Consider the following 12027-nt stretch of genomic DNA (forward strand, 5'->3'; position numbering starts at 1 on the left):
GTGGAGGCAGTTGTTACCGGGCAGTCACGCAGTTGTCACCGGGCAGTCACACAGCTACCACCGAGCAATCAGACAGAACCTTTCCCGGTACCGCGCCACGTATCCTTCGACAGGATCATCCAACCCAGTGCTGTGTATCCTAGTACAGGATCACCGATCTAGTGCCGTGCCGCGTGTCCTTCGGCAGGATCATCCAACCCAGTGCTGTGTATCCTAGTACAGGATCACCGATCTAGTACCGTGCCGCGTGTCCTTCGACAGGATCCCTCACCCCAGTGCCGTGTATCCTAGTATAGGATCACCGACCCAGTACCGTGCCGCGTGTCCTTCGAACAAGACTCCCCACCCAGTGCTGTGTATCCTAGTACAGGAGCCCCAGACTGTGCTGATAAGGACTCGCACCGGTGCCACGATTAGGTCACCAGGATCAGGATGAACATCCGCTGGATAGCGTCCCGCAGGAAGGACGAGCTGCAGAGCCTAGCTAAGGAGTTTGGACTAGGGGAAACTGGGACTGTAGAGGACCTACGGAACCGGATCACCGCATTCATCGCACGCCCAGGGCACCCCGAAGCCGTGCAAGCAAGGCTGGACGAATTGGCCACGCACTTTGGGAACATCCCGAGCCCCAGGGACCACCGGAGTCCAGCCACGTCACCCGGGCCAGAGAGCCGGACGAAGATTGAAGACAGCAAGGAGGGACCAAAACTGCGGTTAATCGTACCCGAACTGCCCAGCACGAGCCAAGGATCCACCCACGGATACCGCGAGTCAGCAACCGAGACACCGGCCGCTCAGGACGAGCAACCACGACGCAATGCCCAAGGACCACTCCAAGGAATCAGACCAGAGGCGTCCAGCAGGAACCACGAGCCAGGACCCACTACCACCGGACCAGTGGCCACGCCTAGCCACCAGACAACCACGGACGGAGAACAGCCACGTCTTCCTCAGGGACATTGGGTCTCACGCCCCGGAGGGGGTGAGATTTCATACTCGTTACTAGCGGACAAACTCCGGAAATGGGGAGTTACTTTCGACGGCCACGCGGACCCACTAGCGTTCATCGAAAGGCTCGAGGAGCGAGTGGAATCATACGGCGGGAGCCCAGAGCAGTTGCCGCGAGCCATCTCCGGTCTCCTTACAGGTAGGGCCGAAGGATGGTTCCGAACTTTTCAGATGCAGGGACAGAATTGGACAGACTTTCGGAAAGAATTCCTAGAATTCTTCCTGCCCCCCAGATACTTCCAGCGGCTGGAAGACACCATACGAAGTCGGGAACAGAAGCCCAAGGAATCCTTCCGGGATTACCTTATCGAGTTGCGTCTGATGATGCAGCGAGCCCAGTATACTCGGGAACAGGAACTCGAGCGGATCTACGAGAATCTCCGTCCGGAGTATCAAATGTACACGCGCAGACAGGATTTCCGATCACTCACAGAATTGAACCAGCTCGTCTCGGCCTACGAAACCGCGCGGGACCGAGACGCACTCCGTAGCATCGGGACCACGCAGAACCATCGAGCCGCCTATATCGGCAATGGAACCAACCCCCAACGAGGCAACACACGCGAGACACCCGGGAAAACCAAGATCGCCAACAGAGGAATCGGCCAGGAGCAAGAGCAGGCGATCGATGTACATCGAGCCTGCCGGAACTGCGGGGAAAACGGCCATTTCAGTAGTGCGTGCACAAACCGACAGAAGCTGTTCTGTTGGGAATGTGACCACCGAGGGGTCCGGACCATCAACTGCTGCCGGAAACTCGCGTCGGGAAACGGGTCGGGTCTCCGCCCAACTGGGACATGGACGGAGGCGCGCACCCAGGAACAGGAGAAACCCACCCATTAAGCATGACCGGAGGAAGGATCGCTGCCCTGGTGGACATCAATGGGAGAGCATTTGCGGCCACCCTCGACACTGGAGCCACACGATCCTTCATCAGTGAGCGGCTGGCGAAGGAGATAGGGACGACCGAGAACAGGCGAGAGGTGAGGACCAGGATCCGCCTGGCAGATGGAACCAGGAAGGAGATCAACCAAGCGATAGCAGTCACAGTGCGCCTGGATCAGCAAAAAACACAGGTATCTCTTCTTATACTCCCCACGGTATTAGACGACTTCATCTTGGGACTCGACTTCCTCTGTGGCATCCGCGCGAGGATCCACTGCGGACGTGCATATCTACAGCTGAAGTTGCAGCAGAAACCCGCCGGGACGATACCATCATGCACCGCCCAGCCACGCCCACGGTCTGTCACGTTTGTGGACTCCACTGCCATCCGAGACCAGCCGCAGACCAACACCCCACAGCCAACCACGAACCATCCAACCGCAGCGACAACAAAGCCCTACCAGACAAGATCAAGGAACAACCCCAGGACTACGCCACCACAACAGGACACGAAGAAAGCTACGACGGAACGAAATGCGACACCGATGGAACCAACCATGGCCAGTTCCCCAGCACGAACCCCGACACCAGCAGGACAACGCAGCAGGAAACAGAGGACTTTGGCAGAGACAGCTCCGGCTCCACTGGATCAATCCAGGGCCAGCTCGTCGAACCAGGAGTCATCAACAGGACACAGCAGGAAACAGAGGACTTTGGCAGAGACAGCTCCGGCACCACTGGATCAATCCAGGGCCAGCTCGTCGAACCAGGAGTCACCAACAGGACACAGCAGAAAGCAGAAAACTTCGGCAGAGATAGCTTCAGCGCCGCTGGACCACCCCAGGGCCAGCTCATCAAACCGGGAGTCACCACGTAGTAACCCAGCACGACAGACATCACGCAAGCCACGAACCCCGATACCACAGGACGAGATCACAGGAGCCACGACGACGGACTACCAACTGGAGCCATTAGCCGACACCGAGATAGCTCGGGAACGCAACCCGTTTCGCCCAGCCGACTCGGATGACTACGAGACCGCGATCTTGGCCGCCATTACCGCTCTGGAACTGGAGGACCTATCGCCGTGGCAGCAAGACCCAGACCCCGAACCACCCCCCAAGCCGTGGGCAGGCAAGTTTCTGGAAGAAGAACTGGCAAAATTCGACGGACTAGGTGGAGTCTCCCACATCGCCGAACACACGATAACAATGCGAGACGACAGGCCCGTGAAGCAACGCTATTTCCCGAAGAACCCGGCCATGCAGAAGATCATCAACGCGCAGGTGGACGAGCTGCTACGGGACAGAAGGATCAAGCCATCCCACAGTCCCCACAGCGCCCCAATCGTCTTGGTAGGAAAGAAGACCGGAGAAATGCGAATGTGCGTGGATTATCGCCAGCTAAATGCCCGCTCGGTGCCAGACGCATATCCGCTGCCACGGATTAACCATCTCGAGAGACTTCGCCACGCTCGCTACATCTCCACGCTGGACTTCAAAAACGGATACTGGCAGATCCCGGTGGCCGAGGGCAGCAGAGAGGCAACAGCATTTACCGTCCCCGGCAGAGTACTCTTCCAGTGGAAGGTCATGCCTTTCGGCCTGCACTCAGCCCCAGCGACGTTCCAGCGGGCTTTGGACAGCGTCATCGGACCCACCATGGAGCCGTACGCGTTCGCGTACCTCGACGATATCATCGTCATCGGAGCCACGCTAGAAGAACACATCGACCACCTTCGCGAGGTTTTCAGGAGGCTGCGAGAGGCGAACCTCCGACTGAACAGAAACAAGTGTAGTTTCTTCAGGAAGAGTTTAGTCTACCTCGGCCATGTCATCAGCGAACAAGGCATCCACACGGACCCAGACAAGGTCAGCGCAGTCCAGAAACTAGCACCGCCCACCACACTGAAAGAACTGCGACGCTGCATCGGGATGGCATCCTGGTACCGACGCTTCGTCCCCAACTTCGCCACGGTGGTCCAGCCCATAACCAACCTGCTCAAAAAGGATCAAAAGTGGGAGTGGACAGACGAACAACAGCAGGCATTCGAGACTCTCAAGGAAAGACTTACGCAAGCACCAGTCCTGGCATGCCCCGACTTCGCCGAGCGATTCGTACTCCAAACGGACGCCAGTTCGTATGGCCTCGGAGCAGTATTGACACAACAGATCGACGGAGCAGAAAGAGTCATCGCCTACGCAAGCCGTCGACTACTCAAGGCAGAGGAAAACTACTCGGCCACCGAGAAAGAGTGCCTTGCTGTAGTCTGGGCAATCCGGAAGCTCCGATGCTTTCTGGAAGGATACCACTTCGATGTAATCACGGATCACCTCGCCTTGAAGTGGTTGAACTCCATCGATAATCCAACGGGACGCATCGCCCGCTGGGCCTTGAAGCTCCAGCAATATCGGTTTGACATCCACTACCGCCGAGGAAGCCAGAACGTTGTGGCTGACGCCCTCTCACGACAACCAGTAGAAGCCCTGCAGCGAGTGGACGAAGACCGGGACCCTTGCCCCTGCCCCTGGCTGCAGAGGCTCCGCAAGCGGATCCAGGAACAGCCGGAAGGACGTCCGGAGTTCATCATCGAGAGCGACCAAATATACAAACGAGCCAGCAGCAGAACCAGCGAAGAAGACCCTATCAAATGGAAACTATGTGTCCACAAGGACCACCGCCGACGCGTGCTAGAAGAGTGCCACGACCATCCGACAGCAGGACACCTCGGAATCAGGAAGACGGCGACACGAATAGCCCAGAGGTACTACTGGCCCGGACTGCCCCGAGATATCGCCCGATATATCCAGCAGTGCACCAAGTGCCAGCAGTACAAGGTGAGTCAAACCAAACCAGGAGGGAAGATGCACACCCGCCAAGCCCAGGAACCACTGGACATCGTCTGCGCCGACTTCATTGGACCATTGCCCCGATCCAAACACGGCAATACTAGTGTTCCTCGACGCCTTCAGCAAGTGGGTGGAGTTGGTCCCACTCCGCAAGGCCACCACCGCACTACTGGAGACCGCTTTCCGGGAACGGATCCTAAGCCGCTTCGGAACACCACGGAAATTCGTATGCGACAACGGGACCCAATTCACGAGTCGCTCTTTCCGAAAGTTCTGCAAACTAGTAGGCATGGAACTGGAGTATACGGCGCCCTATACGCCACAACAAAACCCCACGGAACGAGCCAATAGGACGATAAAAACCATGATCACCCAGTACATCGATGGAGACCAGCGGACATGGGACGAGCTGCTACCCGAACTCAGCCTAGCCATCAACAGCAGCACATCGGACACCACAGGCTTCAGCCCAGCATTCATCGTACTCGGCCGGGAACCTCGGTTGCCTGGAGCCTTGTACGAAGAGACGACCCCAGGACTAGGCGAAGTGACAGAGACCCCAACCGACAAGGCCAAGCGACTCAAGGAAATCTTCGCCATCGTACAGGAAAATACCCAGCAGGCATCACAGACGCATAGCAGGACCTACAACCTGCGTCGACGTGAATGGAGACCCACGATCGGGACGCTCGTGATGCTACGCCAACATCACCTGTCCAAAGCGGCGGACAACTTCGCTGCCAAACTGGCTCCCAAATATGAGGGGCCTTACAAAGTGATTAAATTTATTTCTCCCACCATAGCCCGACTCCAGAAGCATCCGGGAAGACAACGACGAACGGCCGGACTAGCCGACCTCAAGGCCTACCACGACAACGAGCACACACTCACCAGCGAAGACAACGAAGACAACGATGACGACGAACCCAGCACCAGAAAAACCGCGAGTTCATGAGGGCCACTTATGGTGGTGCGCTGCCATAATGTCCTCGCCCCGCAAGGGGCAACCGCGTACACGCGCAGTAAGATAGCTTAACTCCCCTTAAGGGATTAGAGTAAGAAATAGCCAGAACTAGAGAATGCACCGATCAGGGAAACCCAGGGCACAGGGCACATCAGTGGCACAGGTAAGGTTCTAACCAAACAAGGTTTCTTCCCCCCTCCAGAGCCGACATGGACAACCCAAGGACGAGCGACGCACAGCCTCTAGAGGCAGAGGATGGCACGGAGGGGCATCCTAGGGGTGCGTCGCCGCCCAGCTCAAGGCAACCACGGTCCACGACCAGCCAACCACCAACAAGACACCACGCCCCGGACCCGCAAGCAGAACCAGGCAACCCAACGCAGCATGGCCCATCGACAGGAGCCATACCACGACCACCCAGGCCACCTAGGCCATCCCGACGTCGGGCCCGCCCCGAAGGCCCACCGTCGCCCCGCCGACCGACAACCACGACCCTGGCATGGCTCAACGACGTCGTCCGTCCGAGCACGTCACGAGACAATCCGTCGGGAATCATCACAGTGGAGGCGATGCGGTCATCGGATTCAGACGGGGAGGTCCGAGCAGGCCGGGCCCAACAGGAACCACCAAGACGCCCACGCCGCCGCAAGCATCCAGGCCAAGGAACAGGCACCGCCGTCACCCCACGCGCGACTCGAAGACGCGTCAGCCCGGACCCCAACTCCGAGGAACAGAGCAGCTCCCCAGTCGCGCACAAACGGCGGCTGCGGTCCCCACCAGCACCGCCCTATTACCTATACCGTATGGAAAACCCGCAGACCCCACGGCCGAACTACGACAGCAGCTCCGACGAAGGGTTCACCAGCCCGACGATGGAGGCCGACAAGCACTGGGAATCGACCTGCCAGGCAAGCACCGATGAGGAGTTCCTGCACGACCGACGTTTCGGGAAAGCGGGTGGCCGTCCATGGGTCAAACACTCCGTCTGGGAGCTAAACCGCCAACTGGAGGCCGAGCGGGCCGCGACGTGCCCATACTCAGACGTGAGCGAGGACGAAGATGGGCCGGCCAACTGCCAGAAGGACACACCAGCCAACATCGCGGTGGACGTGGCCCCTTGGACCACCTGGAAGGACGCCGATAAGACCCTGCAGCTGCTGCTCGCCCATCCACGGCCCATCACTCCACCCAGGCCCGAGAGGGAGATCATCCCGGCGGCAGACAACGACACCGCAAGCGGCGAAGGGGTACCGCTCCTAGGGGAGGACGATACCACTCCGCTACGGATCCGCGACGACAGTCTGGGCGATGTGCTGCCCCGACGGCTCCGGAACCTCGGCCTTCAGGACGAAAACGAGCCACCCAGCCGCGTAACCGGCAATGAGCTGCCCCAACTACTCCAGGAACTCGGCCTACAGGACGGCCCCGTGTCCCCAATTCCCAGGGATGACGGAGACGCGGAGGTAGCCTGGATCTTGGGAGGGCAGGCGAACCCAAACGGCCCGATCCCGGACACCAGCTGGGACGACGGGTGGCGCGCCAGACTACAGGAGTGGGACGCGCAGGAGGAGGCGACAGCCCCGGAAACAAGGGTGAATCCCGACTGGCAACCGCTGGACCACGCACCAATAAAGTGGCTATCGCCAGTTCCCACCGACCCCAACGCACCGAACCCGAAATCGACGAGCCGCACGACCCGAGAGGCCGAAGCAGGAAACCCGAGCCACCCAAAGGAGGACAGCGACCTGTCCTTGGGATTGGCAGAAGCAGAAGCGGGCGGACTGCTCACCGCATTCGACGAGATGCCCGAGTTAAACGCGCTGCAGGAGGAGCAGGAGTGGCCAATCGCCCCAGTCGCCTGGCGGGTCAGCACGCCTGACCGTCGCATCCCGCAGAGCTTGCTGGAAGGCGCCAGCGCTCAGGTAAACGCGGCGCGTCACGGGCGCGGCCGGATCCGCAGCCTGGAATACCACGACGGCCAACGCTTCCGCGTATCCATCAGTGGAACCTTGGTGCGCATTTCACCGCGCCCCACCCCGAAGTAGGAAGGGAGTGTGAAGGCACAAGCCGCCACAATAGAGACCACGACGCCATCCCTTGAAGGGACCGCCCCGACGGGTGTTACCTAGTTTCATTATTATCTACTATTATCTTTATCTCATTATATTACTAGTACTATTATTATTACCAAGACAAACAAATGAATCCTCAGTTCCTTAATTAAAATAAGAAATAGGCTAAGAAACCCAAAACAGTGGGGTTTTTTCTATTAGTAAGAGTACACGCAGCGAAGAGAGAACGCAACGAAGAGAGCGGCTATACACACACGAAAGAGAGACGGCCACGCACGGAAGAGAGAACGCAATGAAGAGAACGGCTATACACACACGAAAGAGAGACGCAGACGACGGCCACGCAGCGAAGAGAGAGCGCAACGAAGAGAACGGCTATACACAGAGGAAAGAGAGCGAAGCGGCAGAGAAGCCGCCGATCGGCTTTACGCCCACGCAGCCGAGGAAAGGGCCGACGGCGAAGCAGAGAATACAGAGACGCAGCCGATCGCCCACGCCGCCGAGGCCGACAGCCGAAGCTGCGCAGCCACGAAGCGGCAGAGAAGCTGGAAAAAGACAAAGCAGAGGCCTGGCACGGTCCAGCGCGGGCGAGACTCAGGAGTGATCTCCAAGGGCTGAACAAGACCGGTTGTGTGACGGAAAATAAGCCGCGACCGCGGTGTGTAGAAAGCAAAGAAGAAGTTGTGAGCACGCGGTGTACGAGATAAGCCGACGTGACGAGGACCCGCCGCGGGATACCAGGACCCCAAAGGAGGGAAACAAGGGTGAGCCACCTCACGTATGTGAGCTCTGGGGGGGAACAGATCGGTGCAGTAGGCAGGCATAGACAGAACATTCCCGCAGTTTTTTTTTTACATATCCATGCACACATGTGGTTTAATATAAGTTTTTGGCGCTTATTTCCCCGCTGCAGGCGCGGGATTTTAAGTAGGGAAATGATCCGAAAATAATAAAGACACCAACCTCCACCCACCTGTCTCAGAACATTCGCCCGTAGGAGTCACTCACTCCCCCTCCCCCTCTCTTCCCTTTTCCCGGGAGGCCCAGCGAAGTGGATGTGAGTCGTGGATCACGCGGCATTCACCAAGCTGGGTTTCTCCTCTCCTGTACCTTTTCCCCGGGGGACCCGGCGATGCTGGATGTGAGTCGTGGATTCACGCGGCATTCGCAAAGCTGGGTTCCCTCTCCTACACACTCGCCCTGGGGACCTGGCGACGCAGATGTGAGTCGTGGATCATGCGGCATCTGCTAAGCTGGGCTCCCCTCTCCCATACCCTTCCGATCCCTGATCCAAACCTCTTCTCCCGCCATACATGACCCGCAACGCACGTCTCTGCAGCTCCCACGCACGGCTTAACCCACGCCCCGTGGCCGGGCCAGGCCCGACCGTCCCACGATCCACCCCACGGGCGCGCTTTCGCCACGAGCGGCTCTCCCCTTAGGTCCTCACACAACAAATTTTGCTGTGGGGAAGGACCGGGCCCTGGACAGACTGAGAAGCTGTACCTCGGCCTGAGAACTTCCTTACAAACTCTTCACCCCGGCTTCCCACAGACCTCCCATGTGTGGAGCTCCTAGTGGGATAAAATGCCACGAAACCCGGTGATGGCTGTACGCATCAGTTATCGAGCCCTTGAATGCTTCTAGGAAGTCACGGGAAAACACCTTGGCGGCACCAACGAAAGTTTTGCCATTGTCGGAGTGAATGCGCTGCGGACACCCTCGTCGTGCCTTCGTGGAAAAACACACGAACACACACACATACCCCTTGGTTATCAGGCACGGTCTGCCTGTGTAACTCCGTATTTCGAAGGGACCCGCGTAATCAATTCCGGTGTGCGTGTCTTCGCTTGCAAGGCGGTCCTCTTGTCCGGTGACCAGCTTCGGTCCGATCTTGTGCGGACGGAACGTGACCCCAATTCTCGACCTCGATGGCTTGGGAAATTCTTGTCACGGTTGGCCACGAAGGTAGTCCAGTGGCAAGCAGGCTTTTTCAGCCAGGGCAGGACTATAGCGGAATCTGTCCAGAAGTCACAGGCTGTAGGTGCACTTGGCATATTTGGCAGGATAGCCGTCGCCATTTCGGACAATAGCACGGCGCCGCATAGCTCTAACCGGGGGAGCGATACAGTCTTAACGGGTGCGACTCGTGTTTACGATGCGTACGTAGATCGCCGCACCGTACGCATTTTCGGACGCATCGCAAAATCCGTGATGCTTGACCCTTACAGATGGTTCGGAGCCAATCCACCTTGGAATGCGGATCTGGTCGAGAGCGGAGTAGCTCTGCAGAAAACTCTGCCAGCGCTGACCATTCTGGGTCGGAAGATCTTTGTCCCATCCCACTTCTTGCAACCAGATCTCTTGCATGAAGATCTTTGACAATGAAAAGAGCCAACCAGCCCGCAGAGTCGAACAACCTTGCTATCTGGGAAAGCACCGCTCGCTTGGTATAGGATGCCGTAGATGTCAGTTCTTGCGGAACGAAGAAGAAATCGTCTGTTGTCGCCTTCCAGCGAATTCCGAGAGTCTTGGCTGTGCTTTCTTCCTTAATTTCAAGGAAGTCGGTGTGAAGGAGATGGTCATTCGGAATGGTAGTCAGGATATCCTTGTGGTTGGACGTCCATTTTCTCAGTGGAAACCCGGCAGAGCTCAGGGCGGCCTGTAACTCGCGGATAGCTAGTTGAGCCTCAGTGGAAGAGTCTGCTCCCGCTAGGACGTTACAGACGCTACAAGACCGAATGATGTGACTGGCTCTCGGGAATCGGGACTGGACATCGTCTGCAAGCCGTTGCAACACCCGGATGGCGAGAAAGGGAGCACAATTGACTCCAAAGGTAACAGCTTGCAACTTATAGTCGCGTATCTCGCCTTCCTTGTTGCGAAACAATATTCGCTGGAAGGGGGTGTGCTTCGGATCTACCCAAATCTGCTGATACATCTTGGTGATGTCAGCATTGAAGACGTACCGGTAGTAGCGCCACTTCAGGATCTGAAGGGTTAAGTCGGACTGGAGAACAGGGCCGGGGTGCAGAAGATCAAGCAAGCTGATACCGTTAGTCGAAGGGCTGGATGCGTTAAATACAACGCGTACTTTCGTGGTGGTGCTATCAGGCTTGAAGACAGTCAGCTTGAAGTCACCAGCAAGCTGTCCCAGTTTTCGGTGGAGACCTTTGAGTGGGCCAGTGCGGTTAAAACCCCTTGGATGGTGCTGAGAAGCTCCTTTAGCGCACGACTGGACTCGGTACCACTACTTTGCGTACGCGCTGGCACCTTAAGCGTGACCGGCGACGGGAATAGGACCGATCTGGTCTTCGCACCCGCGGAGCTTGTGGTGGGCCCGGGAGTACTGGATGACTTAACTTTGCGAGTCACCGAGGTGGGTGTTTCTGGGGCGGACGAGCTGCGTGGTCTTCTGACACTTGGAGAGGTCACGGACAAAAGTTTTTTGCTGTTATCACACCTTGTTGGCATATTCGGAAATCACACGAAGAAAGGAGCACAAACTCCCACTCGGATGAGGAAGTGTGGGGCGAATGGCCACAACCTTGGTTATATACGGAGATTAGGATGAAAATTGAGGATGAACAATAATATTGAGGCACGAGGTATCAATATATAGAGTCGGTTGCAAACGGCCGTCTAAAACAATATACCCTAACAAATATACCAGGGTAGCGCGTAACTTGACGCTCCGTTACGGTCAAGCGCGGCACCGAAAAATGTTCTCGCACCAACAACAACGCAAGCGAACACGGTGGAAAAGCGAAAGCGAGAGAAAAAACGAAACGAATGCACCGCTGCTGCTGCTTGTATGTGTGTGCGTATGGATGTAAGTGCTATGTACGGTGCCTTGAGTTAACGCAATTGAACAACGGGTACAAAACGGTAACCGTTTTAAATACAAGATGTGTGTATGTATATAGACGTCCAAGAATATGATACTTTAAAAAGAATGCGTACTTATGTATATGTAAATAAATATGTGCCGGGCGTATAAAATCGTGTATTATGTTATGGACAATATAATTAGTTAAGAAAGGGGCGACGTAGTGACCCGTGTTAGTTCATATATGTATGTAATTATAAAACCAAAAAACTGTGGGCTATTGGACGTGCACGGAATAAACACCAAGGTGACTGCAAAAATCTGTGCAGAATATGTATGTCCATATGTATGTGCATATTTTTTCTTTTTTTTTTCAATGGATACGCCACGGTGGGTGAGAATCTCTAAGAGACGCGACCG

At 56.7% G+C, this 12027-nt stretch overlaps 1 protein-coding gene across 1 annotated transcript; it reads left to right on the plus strand.

The window, feature by feature from the left end:
- The first annotated feature begins 403 nt into the window (after nucleotides 1–403).
- Nucleotides 404–1576, plus strand: LOC117183721 (uncharacterized). Its single transcript, XM_033378610.1, has 2 exons — nucleotides 404–1147; nucleotides 1242–1576. The coding sequence occupies exons 1-2, from the start codon at nucleotides 433–435 to the stop codon at nucleotides 1328–1330; spliced, it is 804 nt and encodes a 267-aa protein (XP_033234501.1). The 5' UTR covers nucleotides 404–432; the 3' UTR covers nucleotides 1331–1576.
- The last annotated feature ends 10451 nt before the right edge of the window (nucleotides 1577–12027 follow it).

The sequence above is a fragment of the Drosophila pseudoobscura genome, chromosome 3 (genome assembly GCF_009870125.1).
Source record: "Drosophila pseudoobscura strain MV-25-SWS-2005 chromosome 3, UCI_Dpse_MV25, whole genome shotgun sequence".
NCBI classification, from domain to species: domain Eukaryota; kingdom Metazoa; phylum Arthropoda; class Insecta; order Diptera; family Drosophilidae; genus Drosophila; species Drosophila pseudoobscura.